General features: G+C 49.5%; 1 protein-coding gene across 1 annotated transcript in view; it reads right to left on the reverse strand.

Moving 5' to 3' along the window:
• The window catches only part of LOC141219256 (SH3 domain-containing kinase-binding protein 1-like), a 33559-nt gene extending 19894 nt beyond the window's left edge, over nucleotides 1-13665 (reverse strand). The window contains exons 1-3 of the mRNA XM_073666024.1: nucleotides 13632-13665; nucleotides 13446-13558; nucleotides 4030-4155 (exon numbers count right to left, since the gene is read on the reverse strand). Coding sequence (XP_073522125.1) covers nucleotides 4030-4155; nucleotides 13446-13558; nucleotides 13632-13665 — 273 coding nt within the window. The remainder of the gene's footprint in view (nucleotides 1-4029; nucleotides 4156-13445; nucleotides 13559-13631) is intronic.
• Between the last annotated feature and the right edge of the window lie 3376 nt (nucleotides 13666-17041).

Genomic DNA, 17041 nt, shown 5'->3' on the forward strand with positions numbered 1-17041 from the left:
CCCGGGTGCAGCGAGAGACGTTGGCGGAGTGGAGCCGTGAGATGGCCCAGCAGACCGAGACCTGTGAGCGGAGCACGCCACCCGAGACGAGGAGACAGACCGCCTCTGAGGATGGCGCGGGAGGACTGAAGGCCGGAGACGGCGCCGAGAAGGGAGCCGAACGAGTGGAGGCAGGTAAAGGGGACGTCTATACCCCAGACCGGGAAACCGCGTACCTGTCCCAGCTCCCCGTCGCAGAGCCCGAAGTCTATCCTGCCGTGCCCGTCGCTGCAACGTCACCGCCGCAGACTAGGCCTCAAACGGGAGCCGCGACCCCTGTGACGTCACACGCCTCGACCCCGAGCGTGACCAAGCAGGAAGTACCACCAGCCTGGTCGCAAGGCCTAGTACCCCCGGGCGCCGCAATACCAACAGCGCCCCCTACCTCCGCGGAGCCCCCGGCCTGGTCGCAGGGCCAAGTAGCCCAGGGCGCCGCCGTCCTTACGGTGCCCTTTACCTTCCAGATACCCCAGGCCTGGCCGCAAGGCCCGGGCAACCCGGGCGCTAACACCACCGCGCCCATAAGACCAAGAGTGCCGCATCAGGGAGAGGACCTGTACGCCCAGCATACGTGCCCGGATGGGCAGCCATTTATATGGCCACCGGAGTTCCACCATCCCTGACTCCGGAGAGAGAGACCCCTGGATGAACCCCTGATCCCGGCTCCAAAGCCCGTAAAGAGGATCTCGCCCCCGCTAGCGGAAGCACAGTTTGAGTGGGACCCCACCGGAGAAGATCTTATGGGATTCACTCAAGAGACTCGGGCAGCTGCAGCGGAGCGTGCTGAGTGCTGCCGCCAACAGCTCGAGGACTTCGAGAGGGAGCGGAGAGAGAGGCGGGTCCGGGAACAGCAAGCTCAAGTAAAGAGCGCGGAGCAGAAGAGCCGGGCCAGGAGAGACCCCCGTGCAGCGCATAGTCCCCGCACCACCGGGACTGTGATAAAGTTTAACCTGCAGCATGGGTGGGGCTTCATCCGAGACCACCACACCCTAGGCGACGTCTTCGTAACCAGGAGAGACGTTGAGTCCCACCTACCGGAGGGACACAGAGGTCGTGACCTTTACATCGGGGACGAGGTCACCTTCACCCGGCACAAGTGTGCCAAAGGTCCCTACGCCCTCCATGTGCATCGCCTGACGGAGGAAGAGCTGCGGTGTGAGGAGGAAGAGCAAGAGGACCCGGACGGGTCTGAAGCCAAAGGTAACCATAAAGCAAGAGCAGGAGGACGCCGTCGCTAAGGACAGCGAAGCAGAAGCTGTATATAGTTGCCCGTCGGGGCACCGTAAACTGAAACCGTGAACTGAAACTGAAACTGAAACTGTTGCTGTTGCTAATATAGTCCCCGTTGGGACCAGCATGTGTGAACTGTTACCCGTATTTCCCTAAATCCCACTGACCGAGGACTGAGAGCGGTCATTCCTCCCTAATACCTGGCCGAGGACTGAGAGCGGCCATATCCCTGTATATAGTTGCGCGTCCTAAAGCGCCCCCTACCGGTTTTATAGGAAAACCAGTTTTCCAGAGAGACTGTCGCACTTTACCCGGTCACACGTTGCACAGTGACCGGAGGAGGAGCCAGAGGCGACGAGAATGTTTTATATTGATATATATATATATAATGTTTTATATGTTTTATATGTTTATGCAAAAATTTGTATGTTAAAGGTGTTATGTCTTACAGCCCGAGGACGTGCTGTGATTTACCAGGGGGGAATGTAGCACTCTGAGGATTCGGCTGCTACAGGGGTATTGCACCTCAACCCAGAGGTGTGATATTCCACTCCCGGGTAAGGATGGAGTGTGGAACTGAGCTCGGTAGGCTGCATGCACTACATACATCCCATTTCCGAGGAACAGGCCGACGGTACTCCCACTTGGAAATGTGCAGGTACGACCGAGTCTGTTCCTGGCTGGAGTGGGAGGGGGGTGGTACATCCCAAGTAGTGTAGGGGCAGATAGGGGGAGCAGCCTGGGTAAAGATAGGAGCTCATTGGGTGCTGGTCACCTGAGCTCACACATAGAGGGAGTATATAAGGTGGGCACCATCTAAGATCAGGGTCAGTCTGTGAGAGGTCAGTCAGTCTGTCAGCCTTTGCAGAGAAGTAAGAAGCAGAGGAGCAGAGCAGCCCCAGAGAGAGAGAGAGGAGAAAGCAAGAGAGACCCAGAGGGGGAAACAGAAGAGAGGACTCTGAGACCCCAAATCCAATCCACGGGTGAAGAGTCGGCATCAGGGTACCGGAACCCAAGCTGGTGGGGGCAAAAACACACCCCAGCCAGAGACCGGAGGCCGTGGGCAGCGTCTGCCACGGCCACCCACCACATCCACCCCGAAAGCATACCACGTGGAGGGTCAGGGAACCCAAGGCCAAGGGTCTCCCAACAGAAGGCCCGAGGGAGCTGGACCTGGGTGGATCACTAGTGGGGACGGCCAGAGAAAGGACAGAAGGAGAGCTCAGGGTCACGCTCCGGACTCGCTTGGGGGTTGGCTGGATCCAGGACCTGGTGGATGCAGCACGGCTCGGGAGGTCACTTGAAGCTGGAGTGAACGGAACATCAGCAGTGAGTAAATACCCTTAACTGCATAACCCGACTCTGTCTTCCTTTAACATCTATGCTGCACCACCACAACCCCCATCCTCCGCACCTGACCCCCTGAGGCTATACCCCACCCGTTGGGGGTTATACCATCAAAAGCTGCACCTACACCATCAGCCTCAGCGGACCCTGCTGCAGCGGCGGCCATAGTGACCGCAATACAACGGGTGGCGTAGTCGACATTAAGAACTTATTAACATCTGTAGGACTGCCACATACAACTGAGTTTGACACCCTGGGCACGGACCGGGTCACAGCCACTCGGAAGACTACAACTCCCATCTGATCCGGCTCCGGATATTCCCCCTAAAGAATATGGCCCAGGGGGCGCGTCATCATCATATAATCACCTGTTGTTTGTAGCACTGGTGTATACAGACAGAAAAGGGCCCGGGTACAAGAACAATATATGGGCCCTTTGCAGTCCAAGAGCTCCTAAGAATGCAAAATTGCACCTGCTTTGGAGGTAGAAATGGGCCCCCTTATCTCTTGGGCCCCTGTGCGGCCCCATAGGTTGCACCAATGATATGTCCGCACCTCGTTTGTAGGATAATTCCTTTGAAGGAGTTGTCCCAAGTAGCAAGTTACCACCTATGTACAGGATTTGAGTGATGGCTGTGCATGTGCACTGCTGCTCCATTCAATTTCTATGGCCTCACAGAGTTCCACAGACAATGAATGGAGTGGTGTTGTGCTCATATCTTGAGAGTGTGGTAATCACAGCAGTGGGACCTCAAGCAATCTGCAATAGAGATGATCAAAAAGATTTGCGGGATCCTTGTTCAACGACTACTTCAGTAGTCAATGGCCGCCGGAGCAGAGCTCTGTGAACCTCCTTTTAACGGCCAGGATCCCTGGTGCTTGTTCTGATCGGCAGGCCTGGCTAAGCGTCATGTGTGAGTTGTACCAGAACAATGACAGTGAGCCAGGTCTACGGATCAGAAGAGACACTGGGAACACCAGCAGGTAGGAGGAGGTTCACAGGGCTCTGCTCTGGCAGCCATGGACTACCAATATGGCAGCTGGACTAGGGTCCTACAAATCTTTTTGATAATTTCTAATCAACAAATTATCACCATTCTATGTATGGGTAATAACTTAGTCAAGTTGGACAATGCCTTAAAGCATGCAATCTATGATAAACTGGTAAAAATCTACTTCTAGAAAAAGGTTTTCCCACAATTACTTATAAGGGAAGAGAGTACACCCGTGACATTAGGGACCATCAGCGCAGCAGGAAATAGAGCAGCTACAGTAGGCAGCTATATTGCTATACTCCCCGATAAGCATGGATCATCTACACCTTTCCTCCATGGTAAGATTACACATTGACTTTTAACCCTCCCAGTCCTAATTGTATTGATCCACAACAGAGAGCACGCTCCCCTTACTTACCTGTGATGTAAGACTACGTGGGGCTTTCTTGGATGAGTCTATAAGTCTCTGTGACAGGTGATTGATATCATCCTTGTCATCTTCTGGACTTGGAGAGTCAAAGAAATCAGGACTGGAAAGGGAGGACTACAAAAGATCGTAGTGAATAAAAGTATACTGAATGTAACAATATTTCCTACATGACAAGAAGATGCGTAATAAGCCAGCCATCTCCATTCTTACCAGCACAGCTATAAAGAGACTCTTGACCGTGTACGGCCAACCCGGGTTCCATTGTTCACATTCCCCCTCCCCTTTTCACCCATACCAAATAAAACACTGCACCTGTAATTTTCTCTTTGGATAAATTTGGCCACAGCGGCCGTTTTATTAACAAACAACAATATTAAACATATAAACATTATAATAACAAGGGTAAGGGTTCTTGGAGTTAAAAAATTGATCTGGCATAAACCAAACTGTACTTGAACCACCATGTTACCCTCAGCCGTACCACGCCAGCTCAAGGGCACCAAAAGCTCCCAGGGTAAAACCCCGTCCAGAGCCCCCAAAACCAAAATGCCAGATCACCCCCCTTAATCAAGCCAATGCCTGTAACTTGATAATCTCCTTTTTTACCGACACTTCCGTGCCAACTCCAAGAACCCCAACCCCCCCCCACCAGCCACTGCGATAAAGACATCTTAACACATCACTAAAATTTTTTTTTTTTATATATATATATATATATATATATATATGTATAAAACCCCTCCTAATACACCCTAATTATTAGACCTCCCTGTTCTTCTTCCTACAAAACCCGCCCTTTTCCAATGCAATTTAAAAGAAACTAACAAACAACCGAAAAAAGGGGTGGGTGGGACTTTTCCAATGCTTTCTTCTCTGAACTGACCGTTTCTCACCCCACCCTTTCTGCTTTATCTACGCCCCCCTCAAATGCCCGCCCCTCAACCTATATCCAATCCTTATTCTTTTAAGTTCAAATTACACCCTCCTGTCCCCTCCCGGTCATGTGGGGCTTCCATCTAGGTTCCTTGCCTCCAGCCCCCTTCTTGACCATGTACGGCCAACCCGGGTTCCATGGTTCACATTCCCCCTCCCCTTTTCACCCATACCAAATAAAACACTGCACCTGTAATTTTCTCTTTGGATGAATTTGGCCACAACCCCCCCCCCCCGCCACAAACGAACAGCCCTGACCACCTCAGGCTCGTGAGCGCCCCAACACCGCCAAAGCCCTTTCAATCCCGCCTTGTATGGCCAATGCCCATAAATCGATGCGTATATCATTCAAATGCACGCCATCCTTTGCCCAAAATTCTCCAACTCCCGCTTCCAGATCAAGATGCCGTACGCTTACTCCCCCATTCCTGTTAACAAAAGCTGATATGGCTCTGTTCAACTTTATACGTGCCCTATTAATTCCCTTCAATGATCTGGCCTCCCTCCATGTTTTTCTGGGCACCACCTCAGACCAAACAGTCAACACCTCAGGAAACGATCTCCATAGCCTTAAAAGATCAATTTTAATGTCCCTCATCAATTCCCTGACCGGTCGAGCCCCCAAATCATTCCCTCCCATGTGCAGCACTAAAATATCCGGTGCCCGATCCAAATGAGCTGCTTTATGGAACTCTGGCAGTACTCTTCTCCACACCATCCCTCGGAAACCCAACCACCGAACCACGGCTTGCTCTCGGCTGAAGCCCAATTGCCTACCGTCGGGCCTCACGTCCGCCCGCAGTGCCCCCCAGTGGACAAAAGAGTGCCCCATAATCCACACTAACAACGGGACTCCACCTGCAACAAGACAACCAAAAATATTTAAAACCAAAAGATAATTACATTAGACCGAATGCCTAATTCGTTACATAAGACAGGTATCGATCGGAACTCCATCTCCCAATGCGTTTTATCACTTCCTTGCCTAACCCCAAACCATCCGCTTCCGATGACGCGCCAATTCTGAAGGAATGTGACCCATATACCTCAGGGCTAAGGCCCAACTCAGCAATACCCTTCTTAAACACTGCTATAAACTGGAAACGCGATAAAAATTCACCATTTTCATGACACAATAATAGGCCCTTCCTCCCTGACCAAACCTGCCAGTAAGCCATTAAACATGTCCTAGGACAAACCAAAGATCTCTTAACCTCACCTAAGACCACACGTTTTCCTCTGCCTAATTGATCTGTCATCCCCCGTCTTATCCAAAATTCAATGCCCCCATCTCGACCGCTCATATCCTCAGCAAACAAACCCCCAACCTTATTCTTGCTTGGTGCCACCAATTCACCTACCCTTAGTGCACCAAAAAATGCCAAAGCAAAAGCCAATCTAAACAATGTGGCCTCGAAAAATGAACAACAAATCCTATCCATTACCAAACCCAAACGTTCCAAGATACTAAAGGTTACCGGCCTACGTTTATCCAACACTTTACCTCCTTTCCTAAAGCCCTTCAAAGCTTGCTTCACCAAAAAGGCCTTCGTAACATCCTTCGTACCCAGCAATTTAAAACCAAATGCTAATCCTGCCACAAACTTGCCAACTTTTGAAATCGACTATCCGCTCTTTGCCGCCTTTTCCCAGCAGAAACAACACAGCCGTCTCTCTATCTACCTCACTCTCCACTCCACCCCACTCCCGAATCCAACTTTGCCATACTCGCAACGATGCCTCGTATGATGCCCAGGTCTGCCTTGTGATAGACTCTTGTATTAACCGTCCCACTCCTCCATAACCATCTGCCACAACCGCGAAGGGCATTCTTGACCCACGTCCTCTGCCTCTGGTGCTAGTGCCCGAAAACGATCCCACTGAAAACGAGACAAGGCATCTGCTATGGAATTTTTTACACCTGGCACATGGACTGCTGTAATCCAAGCATTCAACTTAAGACAACAAAGTACAAGTTCCCTCAGCAACCTAATCACAGGCGGCGACAAGGCCGACAAACTGTTGATGACCGATACAACTCCCATGTTATCGCAGTGAAACCGAATTCTCCTGTTGGCAAAACACTCCCCCCAAATATTCACCGCCACAACAATAGGAAACAACTCCAAAAATGCCAAGTTCCTCGTAAGACCCCTCTCTTTCCACAAATTCGGCCACTCACCTACACTGCACCGCCCTTTCCAGTATTCCCCATAACCAGCACCTCCTGCAGCATCCGTAAATATCTCACAATCATAACTGTTCAAAAACTCCTCCTGTATTAACGATCTTCCGTTATAATTTTGCAGAAACAACTTCCAAACTTTCAGCTCCTCCTTGTGTTCTTTATTTAAGCGAATAAAATGATGCGGAGCCTGCACTCCTGCTGTTGCTCCAGCCAACCTGCGACAAAATATTCTACCCATTGGCAAAATCCTGCCCGCAAAATTCAAACGCCCTAACAGTGACTGTAACTCCTTCAGTGTCACCTTGCGCAATCTCCCGATCCTATCGACCTCCTGTTTAAGCAAAATCAATTTATCATCTGGTAACCGACACTCCATCCTTTCAGTATCAATTACAATGTCCAGGAAACTTAGGGTTGTGCAAGGGCCTTCCGTCTTTTCTACTGCCAAAGGTACGCCAAAATGCTCTGCCTCCCACTCCATAGTACCTAACAAATTCCTACACAACAATGATTGCGGGGGACCTATAAACAAGAAGTCGTCCAAATAATGAATGACCGACTTCACAGAAGCCAGGTCCTTCACTACCCATTCCAAAAAACTACTGAAAGTTTCAAACAAAGAACACGAAATTGAACAACCCATTGGCAAACATCTATCAACATAATACTCCCCTTCCCAAAAACATCCCAACAACGGGATGCTATCCGGGTGAACTGGCAACAACCTAAAAGCAGACTCAATATCAGTCTTAGCTAGCAACGAGCCTGGCCCATACCTCCGTACCCATTGTGCCGCCGCATCAAAAGATGTATATTGGACCGAACACAACTCCTGCGCAATGCCATCATTCACTGAAAGCCCTTTAGGGTATGACAAATGCTGAATCAAGCGAAACTTATTCACCTCTTTCTTGGGCACAACTCCTAACGATGAAATAATCACCTTGTTGCTAGGCAATTCCTGAAACGGTCCCGCCATCCTGCCCAATTCAACCTCTTTAGCTAACTTCGTCTTAACCACCTCTGGATAACGGTGAGCCGACATTAAATTTTTAACCGAAAAAGGGACTACATGATCAGGAGCTGGTATTCTAAAACCATCCAAAAACCCATCCTCAATAACTTTAGCCTTCAACTGATCCGGATACCTATTTAGAAAGGGGGCCATCGCGTGAACCCTCACCGGAGTAACCCCCTTGACCGGTAACCACCGACGGCTTTCCTTTTCCTCTCTTAAAGCATTTTGATGCTCTATGTGAGCTTCCATTACCATGGGAGCACACATGCTTGAATTTACAGGAGTTCCCGTACTTGCATTGGCCATCATTAAATTGCCAGCAAGTTCCCGCTTCCTTTTTAATGTTTTGCGCCCCCTTACTACCTCCCCCATGTCCCGCTGATTGATTCCCGCAACTGTTGTTCCCGTGAAAGGACTGCCCATACCTCACTGGAGCCATAACCCTCAACCACAACCCAATGTCTTTCTGATCCCATTTGATCTCCGGTCGGACTGCTTTTCTCTGTCGAAATTGCTCATCATATCTTAACCACGCCTGACCCCCGTAAGTCCTCTGGGCCTCCCCGATAGCATCAAGCTAGCAGAATAAGCCTGAGCAATTATCAGGAGCTTTCTCCCCAATAACACTAGCCAATATTGCGAAAGCCTGTAACCAATTTACAAACGTCTGAGGAATCAACCTCCACCTACGCTTCTCCTCCTCCTCTTTTCTACTCTCATCCCTTTTTCCCTTATCCAGGTTAAACTTTTCCAATGGAAGAAGGGAAAAAATCTCTACGTACTCATCCCGCCAAATTTTTTCCTTTACCTCTTTTTTTAGGTGTGCCCCCAACGGCCCCTCAAAGCACACATAAACTTCCCCTTTTGCCCTATCGCCCAGTCTTACATTATCCGCCTTGTCCTTTTCTGTCTGCACACAAACCGATACCCCAGAAGGTATAATGTCTGCACTGACCCCCGACCTGCCCATCTCGCTTCCCACCTGCAAAGACACCGGTTGACTAGGCACCCACGTCGCTGCCGCGGATGCCAATCCACCCTGATTAACTCCCCCCACTATCTATTCTAGCCAAAATTTGCGACATATTAAACAAAATGTCTCTAAGACCCATTATATCAGACCCGCAACCTCCCCTAATATTTTGCCCGCTGGGCCCCGCCGACTGCCTATCAACTCCCTCATACGGTAATGACCCAGCGGGCGACAAACAAGACATAGAAGCAAACTCACCCAGCTGCGCAGGTGCTGTGTCCCTGCCAGCCGAAATTCCTGTGTCCTGCCGACGCCTGGATTCACCTGTATCCTCCCCACTCTCCGATCCGTCCGACTCTTGCTGCAGCGCAAGGCCCGCGCCCCTGGCCTCCTCGTCACCAGGGGGGACCTGAGCACTCGCCGCCGTCTCCGCTGCTCATCCTCAGTCAATCCTGGCTCTGGTCCTTCCTGCCGTCCGTGACCTTCCTTGATTTCCAGACCCCGACTCTCGTGTCCGGCCTGTCGTGTTCCAAGTTTGACTGCCAGGCATCCCAGTGCTAATGCCCGCCGCTCCACCACCTTGAATGTGTTGCATCGAGCCAGGCAGCAGATCTTCAAATTGCCGCTGCCTGCCCGTGAAATTCTGCTGCTGCATCCCTGTCCCATTGTTTCTAGCAGGCACCCCGACTGGAGCATCGCCACTTGTACCTGCCGTGCAAATGATCCTTCTGCTGCTCCCCCCGCTACGCGTCCTCTGTGGTCACGGCGCTTTGAATTGGTGCCTTTTCTTGAACTGGGGGGCGTGTGCATATCTCCGTCGAAGACTTCCTGAGTAGCCCCGTCACGTGATGCCGGTTCCGGAAGTGACGTTGCTAGCACTTCCGGTGATGTCCCGCCCACCGGAAGCTGACGTGGCTGTATCGTGGGCATTGCTTTTGGCGCGGCCCGGGCCCTGGTATTGCGGCGTGACACCGGAGCAGGCCGCAGCACAGCCGACCGGGTTCTTTCAGTTGAGGACTGCGATACACTGCAGATGGAGCCCGCAGGGCGGCTAGGCGGATTCCTGCCGCGGCGGGCACGCTGACGGGGAGTTCCAACAACACGCTCACCGGACGCAGGGTCCCCTGAGGGGCTCCGCGGCCTGCGCCTGCTGCCCGCACTAACCGTGTCCGGAGAAATCCTAACGGGGGGCCTCGTCCTCCTGCTGGCCCTTCCAGATCTTGATGGAGGTGCTTCTGCCCCATCACTCCCCAGCAATCCAGACAGCTGGGACTCCAGCCACCCTCCACTTCTGGATCTTGCAGCCTCCCTCAGTCTTGCGCTCAAGGAATCTACAGTTTCCATATTCTTGGTAAGTGTCTTCACACAAAAGGACTTTCTCCAATGTTCTTGTCTCTGGGACTTTTCCAATGCTTTCTTCTCTGAACTGACCGTTTCTCACCCCACCCTTTCTGCTTTATCTATCCCCCCCCCCCTCAAATGCCCGCCCTTCAACCTATATCCAATCCCTATCCTTTTAAGTTCAAATTACACCCTCCTGTCCCCTCCCGGTCATGTGGGGCTTCCATCTAGGTTCCTTGCCTCCAGCCCCCTTCTTTAGTGAAAATGAATTGACTAGAGAACAACACTAATATGTTAGCTAAGTGCTGTGTTGCGCTTTTTATTATAGTCTACCCTTTGGGACCATTTGAGTTTCCTCCATCCCCAGCTTCCTTCTTATTTTCACAGCATTAAAGTGAAGATTGCTGCAGTTGGTTTTTTTTTTGTATTCATTTTTTGTTTCATCTGGTCTTATCCTTCAGTCACCTCCAGAACTGCACTCACTATTCTGCTGTTACATCTTGTCTTATCCTCCAGAGCTGCGGTCACTATTCTGCTGTTACATCTGGTCTTATTCTCCAGTCACCTCCAGAGCTGCGGTCACTATTCTGCTGTTACATCTGGTTTTATCTGCCAGAGCTGCGGTCACTATTCTGCTGTTACATCTGGTTTTACATCTGGTTTTATCCTCCAGAGCTGCACTCCCTATTCTGCTGTTACATCTGGTCTTATCCTCCAGTCACCTCCAGAGCTGCGCTCACTATTCTGTGTCATCATGTAACAGAATAGTGAATTCTGATCTGGAGGTGACTGAAGAATAAGACAGCACGTCTTATCCTCCAGTCACCTCCAGAGCTGCAGTCACTATTCTACTGTTACTTGTCACTGGTACCTAATCCATAATGTGGCACCCCAGGGGTCTGGTCTCCACAGTAATAGCAATGTTATGTCTGAGAGCAGGTGGGAGGTCTCTTGGTCAGGAATCCTATGCATGCCACACCTCCTGCCCGGTCCTGGGAGGGGAAGGACTTCCCCTATATAAAACTGGGGCTGAGGCAGGGTTAGGGAGAAGAAGAGTAGAGAGAAGAGGAGCAGCTTAGGAAATAAAGATCAGGAGCTCAGTGGGAGCAGTGCTAAAAGGAATCAGGGGCTGGCAGCTGAAGAGCTCGCCCTGATTGAAGAGTTACCACCGGACCCGGAGTCCGAGGCTGTGGGGATTAACCTTGACCCAGCAGCAGAAACCGACCGGCAGGGGATTTCAGGTCCTCTGGCCAAGAAACCCGAAGGCACGGTCACACGCGTGGGACCAGCACCGCCGTCGTGGAGCGGAAGCCACTAGAAGGCCCCGAGTCACCGGCCATACGGGTGAGCACCACACGGTACACTCAGGGACGTGGGCTACCTTTACCCACTTCTAGCAAGGAAGCCAGAAGAGTATAATTAGTTGGGGAGGCCTACAACTCCGCCTGGCCAAGGGGGATCCCATCTGCTCAAGGACTGACCAGGCCCCGACCGCTAGCCAGTACTCCGGGAGGGTCTATCTTTGTCACCAGTAAAGACCCTGAACTACACCGCATCGTCTCTGAGTGGTTCCTGCTACCCCCATCATCCACGTCGGCTGCCCTGAGGCCATACCCCTCCCGTTGGGGGTTACACCATCCACGCTGCACCATCCTTCCACCGGCCTCAGCGGTCTGCCCTGCAGCGGCAGCTCCATAGCTGCATTCAACGGGTGGCGTAGTCGTCCTACATCTACTGCTAATATACCGCCACTTAGTCTGACTCCCTGGGCACGGACCGGGTCATCGCCACGAGACTACTACCCCTATCCGATCCGGCTCCGGGTAAGCTCCCGCGTGCGCAACGCTGCGCGACTCAGGCCCAGGGGCGCGTCAATAACATGAGAGGTCACATGACCGGCGACCCTTTATATTTGCATTAATAATGAAAATGCAAATTACTAAATAAAACTGAAACATTTAAATACATTATATACAAAATAAATAGTAAGAACACAAGGACAATATTCAGTCCAGGCCTGGGCCGCAGAGCTGACGCTCTAATATCAGACCTCAGTGACCGCTCTGTACTATATACTCCTGTATATCCAGGCCTGGGCCGCAGAGCTGACACTCTAATATCAGACCTCAGTGACCACTCTGTACTATATACTCCTGTATATCCAGGCCTGGGCCGCAGAGCTGACGCTCTAATATCAGACCTCAGTGACCGCTCTGTACTATATACTCCTGTATATCCAGGCCTGGGCCGCAGAGCTGACGCTCTAATATCAGACCTTGCTGCATAAGGATCTGCATGTAGTTGTGTGTTGGTATCACTTTGTGTCTACAACAAAATGGCTCCTCACTGTGAGAGATCCTAATTCCTAAACTTCATTGTCTCTTATCCATTTGTAAACACCCAGAAAGGGAGGGGGGAGGAGGAGACATCAGACATGGAGCAAATCCAGCCCAGATTTTCAGCAGTCGTAATGCATGCCAGCTCTACACAAGGATTTCATGCCAAATTTCAGTAGCGGCTCCCCCTAGTGTTTCAAAGTGGAACATGTCAAACTTTTTAAATTATTTTTCATATTTTACTCCATTAAAAAATAAGATAATATTGGAGAAACGAATCAAAACCATAATACTTTACGTTTTCGCAAATGTTGAAAACATTTTTTTTGATGGCACCTTCCCTTTAAGGCATCTGTACTCATGAGAAGTCTTTACACTCCTTGAAAATTGCACGTGTCTATACATTTACCAGCTGGGTTCAGGAGAGTGACGACTTATAACCAGGACAAACAGAATAATGAGAAGAATGTATCAGGCTGGGTCTGTCAGTAGTGTAAAGTGATCCCTGCCGCTCAGGTCTCCTATTCTGTAGGACACTTCTGTAGATTGCATTATAGGCCGTCCCTTAGTCATGAGCAGCATTTAGTTGTGTGGAGCATGAATTGCGGCACATACATACGACGTCAGAGACTGGGAAGGTGGACGTCTCCCGCTGGATTTAGGCCTTGAAGCAGTAGGAGGACTAAGTTTCTCTCCAGTTGACACAAGGGAATCAAAGCCTTCAACATCTAACAGATAAAATACAGATATGGCAACAAATCTATCAACTAAGTGACATCTCTTTCTCTTCAAGTTGGATACGGTCAAACAGCTTCTCTGTCTTATACACGGCCATTTATTCTTTTCATCAGTATTATAAGTACTCAGTCGACTTCCCCAGAAATATAAAGAACCAGGAGGAACTTCTGTTCTATGATGAGATCGGCCTCGTGTTATAGATTTACTCCATTCAGGAGCAGAGGTTTCCCACAACGTAGTGATCTACTGCCATGAAGCTTCTACACTATTCTAATCATTGTATCCTGGGTTTTTATATGTATTGCTTGTATAAATAGGATTTCTAGTTGTAATGATGTACGTTAATCTATAACTGCTGGGCTACCGATGACCAACACAGACTAAAATACATCACATGCCGAAATTTCAACTTATTATCTGTCCCATCTACCCAGTTCTTTGCACAAAAGAACACAGCCAATAAATGGCCAAGGATGGTAAAAAAAGGCAGAATTTTACATTTGGCCAACAGTTTCTGATGCCAATTTCAGTGGGCTAAAAAACACAAAGCGCTTTTATAAGACGTGATTTACTGTCATTCATAAGAATTTGCAAATAAAATGGTGAGCAAAAACAGATTGAAACTGAATGAGAGCGGCACTCACCACTAGTACATGAAAGTACAGCACTTTATTGTGGTTGTCACATGAGGAGACATAAAGACATAAATAAGCGACAGCTGTTTCACGTAAACTACGCTTTTTCCGGCTGAGCCTGAAGAAGTGTAGTTTATGCGAAACAGCTGTCGCTTACATTCCTCTTTATTCAGGCTCGGACTGGCCCATAGGGCAGCAGGGAAATCCTCTGGTGGGCCCCAACTCCACTATATGGGCAGTACTAGGCATAATTCACTTGGAACAGAAAAAAAAGCAGCATACCATCATTCATTCACCAAAATACCCAGTTTATTATTATATAGAGGTATAGGTAAATTTGTGAACAAGGGTAGTGTAATATTTGCATGCAGTTGAAAAGTGGGTCCCCCAAAGTCAATGTTACTGGTGGGCCTTTGGCACCCCAGTCCAACACTGTCTTTATGTCTCCTCATATGACGACCACAATACTGTGCTGTATTTTCACGTATCAATTGTGAGTGCCGCTCTCATTCAGTTTTTCATGCTGTTTTTGCTCATAATTTTGTACTGTTTTATCTCAAGATGAGCACCACTATATCTGGCAATCCGCTAGTTATGCTTGCCCTAATGCATTCCTGGAGGGTGTGTTAGCAGTACCCGAAATTCTGCTAATCTGTTATTTATTGGTCAAATAAAATGGTGCACAACATAAATTGAATTAAAGGGCTTGTCCCGTGATTTATTTTCAGGAGCGCACCGCTCTCCAGGCTCACAGCTACCTACTTGCTAAGAAGCAGTGAGCTCCTGCTTGATTGACAGTTCAGGCCAGATGTGAATCTAGCGCTCCCTGATGTTATATGAGGCAGCATTAAAGAAGTGCAGTGGTACTGAAGCTGGCCAGAATCGGAACTAATAGCAAGTTCCAAAGATCCAGTTTCAGTGCAGTGCTTGCAAGCTCACTATGTAAGAGCTTGTAAATGCATCTTTAGCCACTGCTACTGTCTAGGCTATGAACAGTAAACAATAAAAAAATGCAATTTTAATTATCAGGGGGCAGGTATTAAAGGGAATCTGTCAGCCCAATCTGACATTATAAAACAAAACCCTGTAGGGGATATAGTCACTCGAAAAATTACACCTATAGTTCCAAATCCTGCCTCTATTCTGCAGTAATTGAAGCTTAATCAAATAAGCAAATTAGGAAGCTTGATGCATCCTTAGTGTGACCAAGAGGCTCTGCAAACCGATCTCCCACTGATTTTGCACCCTCACTGGTGACTGTCAGCCTGAGCTTTTTCTGCAGACAGTTCTAGCTCCAGGCAAGGCAGCGCTGTCGATCACCAATGAGGGAGGCGGGGCATGCAAAACCAGTGTACGGAACGGTGCACTGAGCCTCTAGACCACTCTAAGGGTGCACAGTGAACTATAATAAGCATATATGATTACAGAGAATCTATCAGCAGGTTTTTGCTACGTAATGTGACAGCCGCATGATGTAGGAACAGAGACCCTGATTCCAGCAATGTATAACTTAGTTACTGGGTCCAGCACTTATGATAGAGTCACAATTTTCTCTGCTGAAGGTCTAGCAGACCTTGAAATGTTGAGCCCTATGTAATCCAGCCCATACCACTGATTGTACACAGAAAGCTGCCAATGTATATTGACAAAAAGCTGCCATTCAATGTTGGGGTGTGTGGATGGCCTAGGAGGCATGCGGGCAGCTTGTCCTATAGTGATAATCTCCTGCTGATAAAACTCTGTACTGAAACAGCAAAACACAGTCCAGTAAGTGACACATCGTTGGAATCAGGCTCTCAGCCCCTACATCATACTGCTCTCAAATTACAGAGCAAAAACAGGTGACAGATTCCCTTTAAACTTCAGTTTCTCAAGAAAAGAGGCAGTGATTTGTACCACTAAATATATCTACCCGTCTATGTGCTAAGTTTATATTGTCAGTTTGAGCCGCATTAAATAAATAGTAAATTAGAAAGTTGCTTGTTTTTACAAGCGCTTTCCAATTATACCTGACTTTGAAGATGGGAATAACCCTTAAAATAGATAGAAGTTAATACTTGTGGTTGATGCTATATTTTAAAACATTTTTAAAGGGTTCATTATTGCATGAATGTAGGATTTTGTATGTTCTCCCTGTGACGCCTCTTCTCGGAAGCCCTTTTCTTTACCCTGGGAGATGGGGGACTCGGAGTCGGGTCCTAAGATGGAGAGATGGGGTGCAGCCGTGGCCCGGACCCGCTCCGTGCTCAGGGCCGTCACAATTTAAAAGGGATGGTATGGGCTCATCCGGGTTGAGTGGCTGATTACAACTACGCCACCTGTGGCACCTGGTGAAGGCCACCAGCGCTACCGCAGTCCGCTGAGGCCTGGTGTTAGGGCAGCTGGCGTTGTTACTACTCCCCACAGGCGGAGCAAGGCCTCAGGGCAGAGAGACAGGACGGAGGCGGGGTAGTAGTCTAGAAAGTCTGTGTCGTGCGGTGTAGCGCCGATTAAAGAAAGTCCGGAGGCCATAGGGGTGAACTTCCAAGGCTTTACTCACATAAGAGATGGCAGAAGGAAGGCGACTCCCTGCTCCTCGCGGAGTTCTGCGGCCACCAGGGACGGGGGTCCGACAACCTCCGAGCAAGTCCAGTGTTAAATCAGGATTCTGCACCAGAGTTTTCCTAGACTTCAGACCGGGTCCTTTCCCGTCTGTGTGTGTGTGGATAGGCCGGGTCTCCCTCTGAGCTCCTCTCAGAAAAAGGGTACGGGTGGCAGCTCCGCTCCTTCCGATACCCGGTGGGATCCTCAGGGCCTATCGGGCTTACCGACCAGGACGTGGAGTAGCAAGGTCGGGTG

This window comes from Phyllobates terribilis, unplaced genomic scaffold, assembly GCF_046119375.1.
Source record: "Phyllobates terribilis strain yellow unplaced genomic scaffold, ASM4611937v1 Scaffold_258__1_contigs__length_2716348, whole genome shotgun sequence".
Classification (NCBI taxonomy): domain Eukaryota; kingdom Metazoa; phylum Chordata; class Amphibia; order Anura; family Dendrobatidae; genus Phyllobates; species Phyllobates terribilis.